This window comes from Pantherophis guttatus, chromosome 16 (genome assembly GCF_059756535.1).
Source record: "Pantherophis guttatus breed Tessera chromosome 16, ASM5975653v1, whole genome shotgun sequence".
NCBI classification, from domain to species: Eukaryota; Metazoa; Chordata; class Lepidosauria; order Squamata; family Colubridae; genus Pantherophis; species Pantherophis guttatus.
Window position 1 is genome coordinate 8,464,777 of NC_142078.1, and position 15,553 is coordinate 8,480,329.

The 15,553-nt window shown below is 40.7% G+C and overlaps 1 protein-coding gene across 5 annotated transcripts in view; it reads left to right on the forward strand.

Annotated features, from left to right (window-relative positions):
• Nucleotides 1-15,553, forward strand: part of ASTN2 (astrotactin 2) — a 433,657-nt gene that overhangs the window by 344,887 nt on the left and 73,217 nt on the right. For all 5 annotated transcript variants that reach the window (XM_087880005.1, XM_087880006.1, XM_087880007.1 and 2 more), the window contains exon 17: nucleotides 14,036-14,301. In XM_087880005.1, the coding sequence (XP_087736131.1) occupies nucleotides 14,036-14,301 (266 nt within the window). The remainder of the gene's footprint in view (nucleotides 1-14,035; nucleotides 14,302-15,553) is intronic.

Here is a 15,553-nt window from a genome sequence, read left to right on the forward strand (position 1 = left end):
GTGGAATGGAAGAATTAGAATAGAATAGAATAGAATAGAATAGAATAGAATAGAAAAGGAAATAGAAAGTGGAATGGAAGAATTAGAATAGAATAGAATAGAATAGAATAGAATAGAATAGAATAGAACAGAATAGGAAATAGAAAAGGAAATAGAAAGTGGAATGGAAGAATTAGAATAGAATAGAATAGAATAGAATAGAATAGAATAGAATAGAATAGAATAGAAAATAGAAAAGGAAATAGAAAGTGGAATGGAAGAATTAGAATAGAAATAGAATAGAATAGAATAGAATAGAATAGAATAGAATAGAATAGAATAGAATAGGAAATAGAAAAGGAAATAGAAAGTGGAATGGAAGAATTAGAATAGAATAGAATAGAATAGAATAGAATAGAATAGAATAGAATAGAAAAGGAAATAGAAAGTGGAATGGAAGAATTAGAATAGAATAGAATAGAATAGAATAGAATAGAATAGAATAGAATAGAATATGGTTTGAGCCTAACAAATTGTCCAGGCAATATATGTGTTCTGTAACTTTAATATGAATATGTATTGTGTGACTTTAAAGTTTTACTGATGATTCATTGTAATGCTGAGTCAGGCTGTAATTAGTTGGGAACGTATTTAAGAAAGGTACTGTGACGTATTCAGTTGATGATAAGCTACCAGAGTGTGTGGAGTTGCTATTCATTGTGCTATCATCGTTGGATGGATTTGCTACCATCGTGGTTTGTGAACCAGAGTGAGTTTGTTATTCTAACCAACTACTCTTTGTGTGGTAGGAAGATTTTTGTATCACTGGACTGATTTTACTGGCAAAGACTTGGATTGATTTAAAGACTATGTGATTGTTTTTTCACTATAAAGTAAACTTTTGATAAACCAGTTTGCACATTCATTGCTCTCAGCAACGTTTCTCTGTGCTCTACACTCTGCTGGTTGGTAACACAACAACAATATCCTTAACAGAATATAGAATATAGAAAGTAGAATAGAGTAGAGAGTAGAAAGTAGAGAGTAGAGTAATGTAGAGTAGAGTAATGTAGAATAGAATAGAATAGAATAGAATAGAATAGAATAGAATAGAAAATAGAATAGAATAGAATAGAATAGAATAGAATAGAATAGAATAGAATAGAATAGAATAGAATAGAATAGAATAACATAGTTGGAAGGGACCTTGGAGGTCTTCTAGTCCAACCCCCTGCTTAGGCAGGAAACACTACACCACTTCCGACAAATGGTTGTCCAACCTCTTCTTAAAAACTTCCAGTGTTGGAGCATTCACAACTTCTGGAGGCCAGTTGTTCCACTGGTTAATTGTTCTAACTGTCAGGAAATTCCTCCTTAGTTCTGGGTTGCTTCTCTCCTTGATGAGTTTTTCCCCATTGCTTCTTGTCCTACCCTCAGGTGCTTTGGAGAATAGCTTGACTCCCTCTTCTTTGGGGCAGCCCCTGAGATATTGAAACACTTACTATCATGTCTCCCCTTGTCCTTCTTTTCATCAAACTAGACATACCCAGTTCCTGCAACCGTTCTTCATATGTTTTAGCCTCCAGTCCCCTCATCATCTTGGTTGCTCTTCTCTGCACTCTTTCTAGAGTCTCCACATCTTTTTTACATCGTGGCGACCAAAACTGGATGCAATATTCCAAGTGTGGCCTTACTAAGGGATTATAAAGTGGTCTTAACACTTCACGTGATTTTGATTCTATCCCTCTGTTTATACAGCCCAGAGAGAGAGAGAGATACATAGAGATAGATACATAGATACAATAGATAGATAGATACAATTGATAGATAGATGATAGATACATAGAGATAGATACATAGATACAATAGATAGATATACAATAGATAGATACAATAGATAGATACAATAGATGATAGAGATAGAGCAGATACGATAGATAGATCTAGATAGATGATAGATAGATAGATAGATAGATAGATAGATAGATAGATGATAGATAGGTAGATAGATAGATAGATAGATAGATAGATAGATAGATAGATAGATAGATAAAAAATTTTCTTGGCCAAGTGTGATTGGACACACAAGGAATTTGTCTTTGGTGCATATGCTCTCAGTGTACATAAAAAGAGAAGATACAATTTGTCAAGAAACATAAGGTACAACACTTAATGATACTCATAGGGTACAAATAAGCAATTGAATCATACTAGGAAACAGTCAATATAAATCGTAAGGAAAAAAGCAACAAAGTCACAGTCTTGCAGTCATAAGAGCCTCCGATTATGGATTGATAGAGCCTAGCTTGAGCTGCAAAAAATATGGGTGACCACAAGGGGGCAGTCAAGAGTTAAGCTTTGTGGGATTTGCTTGTCCACATCTAATGGGCTTCTAGAATTTGGCACCCTACCTGTTGAACCCTACAGCTTGAGGAGACCCAAGGATGGTTTAACAGGGACCAGAGCTTCACTTGGTGAGAGGAAGCCCCCCATTCCCCCATTCTGGTGGTTAGTTTTTTTTAATAAAAAGGTTTTTTTATATATATTTTTCAATTACAAAGATAAACAGTTTATCTTTCCTTATGCCGTGTGTTGTCTGGGTACAAACATCTCTGCAACATCATTCGCCATTTGCCACATCATTCACATTCACATTATTTCTCTAAACTCAATATTGTAATATGTTAAACATTTAAACATTGCTGGAAGGGAGTGCGGTTTGTGGAGAGGAGGAGGAGGAGGAGGAGGAAAAGGAGGAGGAGGAGGAGAAGAGGAGGAGGAGGAGGAGAGGAGGAGGAGAGGAGGAGAAGGAGAAGAGGAGAAGGACGAGGAGGAGGGGGAGAAGGCGGAAAGGGGGAGGAGGAGAAGAGGAGGAGAGGAGGAGGAGAGGAGGAGGAGAGGAGGAGGAGGAGGAGGAGGAGGAGGAGGAGGAGGAGGAGGAGGAGGAGGAGGAGGAGGACAACCAGCAAAGCGGATGGTCTTAGTTACATGGCGATAGGCACATCCTTAGAAGACCTAAAGTTCCACGTTGAGGACAGGCTCTCCTGGAGAAATCTATCTGTGTGTGGCTGCCAAGAGCTGACACTGATTTAATAATCAACGAAAACAAGAATTTAGTTGCAATTCTTTTCTCTTTCTCTCCAGGCTGAAAAGAAGCTCAAAGCAGAGAAATTAGAGGGTGCCTATTTTATTTCTCCAAGCCTTTTACTCAGTGTTACTTTTAATGTTTACGTTACTTAAGAAATTACCTTTTTTACGGCTACATTTTGTTGCTACAGCTACTTCCCACTGCCCTTTATTTATCGCTTAATGGTAATCAGATACAATGTTTTAATGCATGTGTTAGCCCACCACTTTAACAAATCCTTGTTGTAGTTTTACAGTATCACTGTATCAAAGTATCAAAGTATCAGTGTATTCACTTCTGATGTTGTATCGTTTCTATGTGTGTGACTTTGAACTGGTTCAGAAAAGGTCATCCTTCAGTTAGAACATAGATCATAGAATAACGGAGTCGGAAGGGACCTTGGAGGTCATCTAGTCCAACCCCCTGCTCAGGCAGGAAACCCTACACCACTTCAGACAAATGGTTGTCCAACCTCTTCTTAAAAACTTCCAGTGTTGGAGCATTCACAGCTTCTGGAGGTTTTTCCACTGCTTAATTGTTCTCACTGTCAGGGAATTTCTCCTTAGTTCTAGGTTGCTTCTCTCCTTGATTGATTTCCATCCATTACTTCTTGTCCTGCCTTCTGGTGCTTTGGAGAATAGCTTGACTCCCTCTTCTTTGGGGCAGCCCCTGAGATGTTGGAAGGCTGCTATCATGTCTCCCCTGGTCCTTCTTTTTCATTAAACTAGACACACCCAGTTCCTGCAACCGTTCTTCATATGTTTTAGCCTCCAGTCCCCTCATCATCTTGGTTGCTCTTCTCTGCACTCTTTCCAGAGTCTCCACATCTTTTTTACATTGTGGCGACCAAAACTGGATGCAATATTCCAAGTGTGGCCTTACTAAGGGATTATAAAGTGGTCTTAACACTTCACGTGATCTTGATTCTATCCCTCTGTTTATACAGCCCAGAGAGAGAGAGAGAGAGAGAGAGAGAGAGAGAGAGAGAGAGAGAGAGAGAGAGAGAGAGATACATAGAGATAGATACATAGATACAATAGATAGATACAATTGATAGATGATAGAGATAGAGTAGATACAATAGATAGATACAATAGATAGATAGATAGATAGATAGATAGATAGATAGATAGATAGATAGATAGATAGATAGAATTCTTTATTGGCCAAGTGTGATTGGACACACAAGGAATTTGTCTTTGGTGCATATGCTCTCAGTGTACATAAAAAGAGAAGATACAGTTTGTCAAGAATCATAAGGTACAACACTTAATGATACTCATAGGGTACAAATAAGCAATCGAATCATACTAGGAAACAGTCAATATAAATCGTAAGGAAAAAAGCAACAAAGTCACAGTCTTGCAGTCAAAAGAGCCTCCGATTTGATTATGGATTGATAGAGCCTAGCTTGAGCTGCAAAAAATATGGGTGACCACGAGGGGGCAGTCAAGAGTTAAGCTTTGTGGGATTTGCTTGTCCACATCTAATGGGCTTCTAGAATTTGGCACCCTACCTGTTGAACCCTACAGTTTGAGGAGACCCAAGGATGGTTTAACAGGGACCAGAGCTTCACTTGGTGAGAGGAAGCCCCACATTCCCTCATTCTGGTGGTTAGTTTTTTAATAAAAAGTTGTTTTTTTTTTTTTCAATTACAAAGATAAACAGTTTATCTTTCCTTATGCCGTGTATTGTCTGGGGTCAAACATCTCTGCAACATCATTCACCATTTGCCACATCATTCTCATTCACATTATTTCTCTAAACTCAATATTGTAATATGTTAAACATTGCTGGAAGGGAGTGCGGTTTGTGGAGAGAAGGAGGAGGAAAAGAGGAGGAGGAGGAGGAGAAGAGGAGAGGAGGAGGAGGAGGAGGAGGAGGAGAGGAGGACGAGGAGAGGAGGAGGAGGAGGAGAAGAGGAGGAGGAGGAAGAGGAGAAGAGGGGGAGGAGGAGAGGAGGACGAGGAGAAGGAGGAGGAGGAGGAGAAGAGGAGGAGGAAGAGGAGGAAGAGGACGAGGAGAAGGAGGAGAAGGAGGAGGAGGAGGAGAAGAGGAAGAGGAGGAGGAGGAGGAGGAGAGGAGGAGGAGAGGAGGAGGAGGAGGAGGAGGAGGAAGAGGAAAAGGAGGAGGAGGAGAGGAGGAGGAGGAGGAAAGGGAGGAGGAGAGGAGGAGGAGGAGAAGGAAAGGAGGAGGAAGAGGAGGAGGAGGAGGAGGAGGAGGAGAAGAGGAGAAGAGGAAGAGGGGGAGGAGGAGGAGAAGAGGACGAGGAGGAGGAGGAGAAGGAGGAGGAGAGGAGGAGGAGGAGGAGGAGAAGGAGGAGGAGGAGAAGGAGGAGGAGGAGGAGGAGAGGAGGAGGAGGAGGAGGAAGAGGAGGAGGAGGAGGAGGAGGAGGAGGAGGAGAACCAGCAAAGTGGATGGTCTTAGTTACATGGCGATAGGCACATCCTTAGAAGACCTAAAGTTCCACGTTGAGGACAGGCTCTCCTGGAGAAATCTATCTCTGTGTGGCTGCCAAGAGCTGACACTGATTTAATAATCAACAAAAACAAGAATTTAGTTGCAATTCTTTTTCTCTTTCTCTCCAGGCTGAAAAGAAGCTCAAAGCAGAGAAATTAGAGGGTGCCTATTTTATTTCTCCAAGCCTTTTACTCAGTGTTACTTTTAATGTTTACGTTACTTAAGAAATTACCTTTTTTACGGCTACATTTTGTTGCTACAGCTACTTCCCACTGCCCTTTATTTATCGCTTAATGGTAATCAGATACAGTGTTTTAATGCATGTGTTAGCCCACCACTTTAACAAATCCTTGTTGTAGTTTTACAGTATCACTGTATCAAAGTATCAAAGTATCACTGTATTCACTTCTGATGTTGTATCGTTTCTATGTGTGTGACTTTGAACTGGTTCAGAAAAGGTCATCCTTCAGTTAGAACATAGATCATAGAATAACGGAGTCGGAAGGGACCTTGGAAGTCTTCTAGTCCAACCCCCTGCTCAGGCAGGAAACCCTACACCACTTCAGACAAACGGTTGTCCAACCTCTTCTTAAAAGCTTCCAGTGTTGGAGCATTCACAACTTCTGGAGGCAAGTTGTTCCACTGATTAATTGTTGTCACTGTCAGGAAATGTCTCCTTAGTTCTAAGTTGCTTCTCTCCTTGATGAGTTTCCACCCATTGCTTCTTGTCCTGCCCTCAGGTGCTTTGGAGAATAGATTGACTCCCTCTTCTTTGTGGCAGCCCCTGAGATATTGGAATACACTGCTTTCATGCCAACCTTTCTTTTCATTAAACTAGACATACCCAGTTCCTGCAACCGTTCATCGTATGTTTTTGCCTCCAGTCCCCTAATCATCTTTGTTGCTCTTCTTTGCACTCTTTCTAGAGTCTCCACATCTTTTTTTGTATTGTGGTGAGCAAAACTGGACACAATATTTCAAGTGTGGTCTTACCAAGGCAGGTAAATACACATGAAAGTCCAGAAAGAGGGCTGTGAAAATATCTACTATTGCAACGCTCTCTACATGGGGCTCCCCTTGAGGTGCACTCGGAGGCTCCAACTGGCGCAGAGTGCGGCCGCGCGGGTGGTAATGGGAGCGACATGGCGTTCCCATGTAACACCCCTCCTGCATGAGCTGCACTGGCTCCCGGTGGTCTTCCAGGTGCGCTTCAAGGTTTTGGTTACCACCTTTAAAGCGCTTCATTGCTCAGGACCTGGGTACTTGCGGGACCGCCTACTACCACCAATAGCCTCCCACCGGCCGGTACGCTCCCATAGAGAGGGGCTCCTCCGGGTGCCATCGGCCAAACAATGTCAACTGGCAGCCCCAGGGGGAGGGCCTTCTCTGTGGGGGCACCTACTGTCTGGAACGAGCTCCCCCCGGAGATACGGAAGATCCCAGATCTACGCACCTTCTGCCGCGCTCTAAAAACCTTTTTATTTCACCAGGCGGGCTTGCCCTAAGTTTCTCCCTCTTTTTAAACATTTTTAATATTTTTAAATATTTTTTAGTATTTTTAATATTCAAAGTTTAAATCTCTTTTAAATTGATTGGGTTTTAAATCTGTCTGGGCCAAACTATTTAATTTGATTTTATCTCTGCTTTTTAAATTTTGTACGTATGTATTTTATTGTTGGCGGTTCACCACCCTGAGTCCTTCGGGAGTAGGGCGGTATATAAATCAAATAAAAGTAAAAGTAAAGTAAAGTAAAGTACAGACCCCTCACATCCTATGCTAACAGTAACAGAGTTGGATAACCATTTGTCTGAAGTGGTGTAGGGTTTCCTGCCTGGGCAGGGGGTTGGACTAGAAGACCTCCAAGGTCCCTTCCAACTCTGTGATTCTATTCTATTCTACATGGTATTGAGGTTTTGGGCACATGGGAGAGAGAGAGGGAGGGAGGGAGGGAGAGAGAGAGAGGGAGGGAGGGAGAGAGAGAGAGAGAGAGAGAGAGAGAGAGAGAGAGAGAGAGAGAGAGAGAGAGAGAGATTTATACCCGCTGTTAGGCTTTGAATTTGAGCTTGTATTCTGATTGGTTGTCAGACTCCCATGGGGTCCTATAGGGGGTAACTTTATAGGTTGTCTTTTGAGTCCCAGGCTTGGTTAAGCCTTGCTGGGTGATGCAATCTCCCCAGGTGCCATGTGGTGAGTTCTGTTGCTAGATGGGTAGAGGGCTAATCCTATCTTGGATCTTGGTTGATAAGTATTTGCTTATGAATAGACCTGGCTATCTCTTTATCTCTTAAGTGTTGACAGTCAAATAAAATAATAAAATAAAATAAAATAAAATAAAATAATAAAATAAAATAAAATAAAGTAAAGTAAAGTAAAGTAAAATAAAATAAAATAAAATAAAATAAAATAATAAATAAAATAAAATAAAATAAAATAAATAATAAATAAAATAATAAATAAACTAAAATAAATAAATCTGCTGTGGGCTATTGAGAGTGGGGGGGCTATTAAGAGTGAGTCTGCTTCCTGCCTAAAAAACCCGTTTCTCCATTTTCTCCTCCAGGGAGGTATAATATTCTGCCTTTTTAATATTTCCTAGAATGTTTCATTTTTCTAGGAGAGGGGTGGGTGCTAACTTCCTACACAGGTATTCACAATAGCTGGTGATTCCTATTTCTCCGGAGAGCAGGACCAAAAATACTGTCTTGGTCCTTGGCTTGTGCATGGATGAAGGGATATCGTCACTGGAGGCTTTCAAGAAGAGATTGGGCTGCCATTTGTCAGAAATGGTGCAGGGTCTTCTGCTTGGATGGGGGTTGGACTAGATGACCTACGAGGTCCCTTCCAACTTTGTTAATCTGAAGTGAGGGTGGGGTGGGGGAAGCTTTCTAGAACTTTGCAAATTCCCTTACTGCATTTCTTATGCTTTTGTTTCTGGCGTCATTGCTTTGAAAATCCACTGGAGGGCAGCATAGCTCCACGGAAACCATCTTTAAACTCTTTACAAAATGGTTTCCTTTTCTCCCAGGCTGAAAAGAAGCAGAGAATTTATATTCAGATGCTTTCAGGGTTAAGGTTGGTATTTAATTTTTTTTTTTAATTTGATTTATATGCCGCCCTTCTCCGGAGACTCAGGGTGGCTTACAATGCGCTAAGCAAAAGAGCCTTGGTAGTACAGTGGTCTAAAGCACCCTGTTATTAAGTCTAGCTGTCTGCAATTACTGCAAGTTCGAATCTCGCCAGGCTCAAGGTTGACTCAGCCTTCCATCCTTTCTAAGGTAAGTAAATTGAGGACCCAGTTTGTGGGGGCAATAAGCTGACTTTGTATAAATATACAAAAGGATGAAGGCTATTGCTGAGCACATTGTAAGCCGCCCTGAGTCTCCGGAGAAGGGCGGCATATAAATCAAATTTTTAAAAAAAGAAAATAGCCTTCATACTTTTGTATATTTTTACAAAGTCAGCTTATTGCCCCCACAAACTGGGTCCTCATTTCACCTACCTTAGAAAGGATGGAAGGCTGAGCCGACCTTGAGCCTGGTGAGAATTGAACTCGCAGTAATTGCAGGCAGCTGGATGTTAAATGCTGCATTAGCCTCCTACGCCACTCAGGCTATATGAATATGAGTATATGAATATATATTCATTTACCACATCTGTGCTTAAGTCCTTTCATGCTTTGGAGGGGTGTGTGTGTGTGTTATTCGCATTTGCATATTGAATAGTCATTTAGCCCAACTAACAGTAACAGTAACAGAGATGGAAGGGACCTTGGAGGTCATCTAGCCCAACCCCAAGTCACACAGGAGACTCCCTAGTATAGGGATTCGAACTGCCAACCTTTCTGTGTCTTAGCCACTGAGCCACCTAGTCAGGCTAAAGACTACAGTTGATAGGAATGGATCAAGGAGAGATAAGGAGGAATTTCCCGACAGAACAATCAACCCACGGAACAGAAATAGTGGGTGTTTCATCGCTGGGGGCTTTGAAGAAGAGACTGGGCAGCCATTTTGTCAGAAGTCATATAGGATCTCCTGCTTTAAGGGGCTTGGGCTAGATCAGGAGTTTAGCTTGACTCCCTCTTCTTTGGGGCATCCCTTTAAATGCATTGTCCTTGCCTGCTGCATCCCAATTTTCTGCACCTCCTTATTCTCTGCCGCTTTCACCACCTTCTCCTCCTTCTCCTCCGTGGTGTGAGATGCCTCTTCCGTAGGCCTCGCTCTGTTTCTCTTCGGAATCTCAACCCTTGCGATAAGTCCGCGGAAAGTCCGCACAATCGCTCCTTCCATTGTTTTTGATCCAGCAACATGCTGCTTCTCTTTTTTTCCTGGCGGCAAAGCAATTTAATTTAATTTAATTTTAATTTATCGCATTTCTATGCCACCCAACTCCCAAGGGACTCTGGGTGGCTTACAGCAAAAAAAAAAAATGAGGTTGGAGTTTTGAGGTAGGAGACCTCTAACCCCTTTAAGATATGAGTGCGCTTATTTCTCCTCTTATCCTTTCCTAATTGCCAAGCTGGATGATCGTATCTTGCCACGGGCAAGGAGGAAACTTTGAGGAAGTTCTTTGAGGAAACTTCTGAAAGTTTGCCCAAGAAGTTTTTTGCCAGCGATTGTCGCCTCTGTTAGGATATGGTTTGAGCCTAACAAGTTGTCCAGGCAATATATGTGTTTTGTGACTTTAATATGAAAATGTATTGTGTGACTTTAAGGCTTTCCTGTTGATTCATTGTACAGCTGAGTCATGCTGTAATTAGTTGGAAGGTATTTAAGTAAGGTACTGTAACGTATTCAGTTGATGATAAGCTACCATAGTGTGAGGAGTTGCTATTCATTGTGCCACCATCGTGGTTTGTGAACCAGAGTGAGTTTGTTATTCTAACCAACTACTGTTTCTGTGGTAAGAAGATTTTTGTATCACTGGACTGATTTAACTGCAGTTAAATCAGTCTTTTAAAGACTTTTAAAAGTCTTTAATCCAAAAGTCTTTAATCCTTTTAAAGACTTGGGTTGATTTAAAGACTATGAGATTGTTTTTTCACTATAAAGTAAACTTTTGATAAACCAGTTTGCACATCTCTTATTCATTGCTCTCAGCAACTTTTCTCTGTGCTCTACTCTCTGCTGGTTGGTAACACAACAACAATATCCTTAACAGAATATAGAATATAGAATATAGAAAGTAGAGTAGAGTAGAGTAGAGTAGAATATAGAATATAGTAATGTAGAATAGAATAGAATAGAATAGAGAATAGAATAGAATAGAATAGAATAGAATAGAATAGAATAATAGAATAGAATAGAATAGAATAGAATAGAATAGAATAGAATAGAATAGAATAGAATAGAATAGAATAGAAGAATAGAATAGAATAGAATAGAATAGAATAGAATAGAATAGAATAGGTACTGTAACGTATTCAGTTGATGATAAGCTACCATAGTGTGAGGAGGTGCTATTCATTGTGCCACCATCGTGGTTTGTGAACCAGAGTGAGTTTGTTATTCTAACCAACTACTGTTTGTGTGGTAAGAAGATTTTTGTATCACTGGACTGATTTAACTGCAGTTAAATCAGTCTTTTAAAGACTTTTAAAAGTCTTTAATCCAAAAGTCTTTAATCCTTTTAAAGACTTGGATTGATTTAAAGCTATGAGATTGTTTTTTCACTATAAAGTAAACTTTTGATAAACCAGTTTGCACATCTCCTATTCATTGCTCTCAGCAACGTTTCTCTGTGCTCTACACTCTGCTGGTTGGTAACACAACAACAATATCCTTAACAGAATTTAGAATATAGAATATAGAAAGTAGAGTAGAGTAGAGTAGAGTAGAATATAGAATATAGTAATGTAGAATAGAATAGAATAGAATAATAGAATAGAATAGAATAGAATAGAATAGAATAGAATAGAATAGAATAGAATAGATACTGTAACGTATTCAGTTGATGATAAGCTACCATAGTGTGAGGAGTTGCTATTCATTGTGCTACCATCGTGGTTTGTGAACCAGAGTGAGTTTGTTATTCTAACCAACTACTATTTGTGTGGTAAGAAGATTTTGTTTCACTGGACTGATTTAACTGGCAAAGACTTGGGTTGATTTAAAGACTATGAGATTGTTTTTTCACTATAAAGTAAACTTTTGATAAACCAGTTTGCACATCTCTTATTCCTTGCTCTCAGCAACGTTTCTCTGTGCTCTACACTCTGCTGGTTGGTAACACAACAACAATATCCTTAACAGCCTCTGTTTCTCATTGTTTGGGGAAGAAGAAGATCTATCTGTATCTGTGTGTGTATTTAAAAAAAAGGACACAATGCAATGCTCCCAACAAGGGGCATTGTGAATGGTGTCACGTAGTTTATTCAGCAAATAAAGACACCGTGCAGGCATTTTGGGTTTCCAAGAGTACTGAGCTGGCATGGATATGGGAGCAGCAAAGCCAATTCTAACAGTTTCACGTACAAATAGCATCATGAAACATTCCCCTTTCCCCACTGGCCCCTCCTACAGTCATTTCCTTTCCTCCAAGTCACTATGTTCATTTTTGGGGGGGGGGGGAGAATAGAATAGAATAGAATAGAATAGAATAGAATAGAATAGAATAGAATAGAATAGAATAGAATAGAATAGATTATAGGTGCTGTTTCCACATTTCAGGGCAATAAGTGAAAGAAATTGCTTAAAAGGTTTTTTTTTCCCCTTCTCTCTCCATCTTTTTTTTTTTTTCTTTTCTTCTTCTATTAAGCTTGGCTCTTTTTCTTATTAATCCAGAAAAAAAAAGAAAACTTTGGAGCAGAGCAGAGCAGAGCAGAGTAGAATTAGGTTAGAGTAGAGTAGAGTAGAATAAGGAGGAGAGGAGAGTAGAGAGTAGAGTAGAGTAGAGTAGAGTAGAGTAGAGTAGAGTAGAGTAGAATAGAATAGAATAGAATAGAATAGAATAGAATAGAATAGAATAGAATAGAATAGAATAGAATAGAATAGAATAGAATAGAATAGAATAACAGAGTTGGAAGGGACCTTGGAGGTCTTCTAGTCCAACCCCCTGCTTAGGATGAAAATCCCACACCACTTTAGACAAATGGTTATCCAACCTCTTCTTAAAAACTTCCAGTGTTGGAGCATTTACAATTTCTGGTGGCAAGTTGTTCCACTGATTAATTGTTCTCACAGTCAGAAAATTACTCCTTAGTTCTAAGTTGCTTCTCTCCTTGATTAGTTTCCACCTCTTCGTGGAGTAGACTTTCTCAGGGATTGACCTTGAAACACTGGCATAGTCGCAGGCTCCGAGTTGCTGCTCTTGCGTTACTTTGAGCCCCCCTCCCAATATCTCACTGAATTCAATCCATTCCCTCCCCACCCTCCCTGATATGGCGATCATTTTTGTATGGCTTGTTTTTTCTATGGTGATAACTTTTGTATAATCTCATTTTTTTTCCTACGTTTTTAACTCTTCTTCTTTATACTGTGACTGCTAGTAGCAAATCCTTCATAAAAGTTATTGCATTACATTCTTGAATACAATTCATTTCTATTGATATAAAATTTTATGGTACTACTCCCCCCCCCAAAAAAAGTGGTGTTATTAGCTAGTTTTAGAAAATACACTTTCCCCAAAAGTTTTCCACAATTTTGGCCACTACTGTAAATGGAAGGTAGGTTTAGTTAAACTTATCTGGGATCATTTATACTTACAAGCCCACTCCTGTCCACAAAGACATGCCTTAGAAATAAAAGAGAGGTCTAAATTTGGGGTTTCAGATAGGCCCAACTATCCAGAAAATGCATCACCAAAAGGAAGTTAAAGATGGGCCTTAGGAAAGATGATACGAAATAGGTTAGAGGTTGTGTGTTTGGGACTTTGCAAAGATCCTGAAATTCATCAAGTTTAACTTCCTGGTCAGAACAAAAGAACAACTTCTGCAGCATCCATATGTCAAACTGCAAAGGAATTTCCTTTTATATACAGAATAGTACATCTTATTAAGGAATAAGGTAACGTTAAAGGTGTGCCAGTCGTACCCGACTCTAGGGGGCAGTGCTCATCTCTGTTTCAAAACCGAAGAGCCAGCGCTGTCCAAAGACGTCTCCGTGGTCATGTGGCCGGCATGACTCAACGCCAAAGACGCACGCAATGCTGTTTCCTTCCCACCAAAAGTGATCCCTATTTTTCTACTTGCATTTTTTACGTGCTTTTGAACTGCTAGGTTGACAGAAGCTGGGACAAGTCACGGGAGCTCACCCTGTTACGCGGCACTAGGGATTTGAACCGCCGAACTGCCAACCTTTTTGATTGACAAGCTCAGCATCTTAGCCACTGAGCCACCGTGTCCCCTTTGAGTCACTACATCTCCTTTATTAAGTGATACATTTATTTAATGCATAAAACCTCCCTGCAGCCAGAAATGACCTTTTCCTTCTTTAATCCTCTCTCCTTCCCTCCCTGCTTTGTTTCCCAATCAGAAACTACAGAACTTGGAAACAAGAAAGAGCTCAAGTCCATGCCTTTCATCACCTATCTATCTGGCCTGCTGACGGCCCAGATGCTGTCCGACGATCAGCTGGTTTCTGGCGTGGAGATCCACTGCGAAGAAAAAGGCCGCTGCCCTTCGACTTGCCATCTCTGCCGCCGGGCAGGCAAGGAACAGTTGAGTCCCACCCCGGTCCTTCTGGAGATCAACCATATTGTCCCGTTATATATGCTCATCCAGGACAACGAGACCCGGGAGGTAAGAAGGGAGTGAGCAGAAGCTGAGCAAACAGCTGTAGTAGACCACGACTGGATGGATCCATGGATGCATGGATGGATAGATGAGAGAGAGAGAGAGAATAGATAGATAGATAGATAGATAGATAGATAGATAGATAGATAGACAGACAGACAGACAGACAGACAGACATAAAGATAGAGATAGATAGATAGATAGATAGATAGATAGATAGATAGATAGATAGATAGAAGAGATGGATGGATGGATGGATGGATGGATGGATGGATGGATGGATGGACAGACAGACAGACATGAATGATAGATGTATGGAAGGAAGGAGGGAGGGAGGGGTGCATGGGAGAGAGAGAAGTGGGTAGATAGATGATAGGTAGATAAGAGATGATAGAGGTAAATGGAAGGAGGGAGGGGAGGAAGGAGGCAGGGATGCATGAGAGAGGTGGATGGATGGATGATAGAGAAAAAAGAGAGATGAGTTGGATAGATAGATGATAGATGATAGGTAGATAAAAGATGATACAGTTAGATGGAAGGATGGATGGATGGATGGATGGACGGACAGACAGACATGAATGATAGATGTATGGAAGGAAGGAGGGAGGGAGGGATGCATGGGAGAGAGAGAGGTGGGTAGATAGATGATAGGTAGATAAGATAGATGATAGAGGTAAATGGAAGGAGGGAGGGGAGGAGGGAGGCAGGGATGCATGAGAGAGGTGGATGGATGGATGATAGAGAAAAAAAGAGAGAGATGAGTTGGATAGATAGATGATAGATGATAGGTAGATAAAAGATGATCCAGTTAGATGGAAGGATGGAGGGAAAGAAGGAAGGATGGGTGAAGAAGGGAGAAACAAGAGAAGGGGGTAGATGGATGGATTATAGAGGTAGATAGATAGTGAATGGAAGGAGGGATTGATGAATGGAAGGAGTGATGCACAAGAGAGATAGATAGTTGGTTGGTTGGTTGGGTGGGTGGGTGGGTGGGTGGGTGGATGAGTTGTTGGTGGGTGAATGGAGACAGAGATTGAGACAGAGACAATTCTATAGGTCAACAGACTATATCAAGATGTACTCCTTAGTCTAGAAGGTATCTTGATGATGTCTTGGACGAGTTTGTTTGTTTTCTTTCTGCAAGAAAGCCACTTACTCTTCAAGCAAAACAAGTGGGATGTTTAGTTTATCACTCATTGGTTTTGCGGGTGTGAAGTAACTTGCTTAGTCATCTCACAGGACCTCTTTTTAGGGCCAC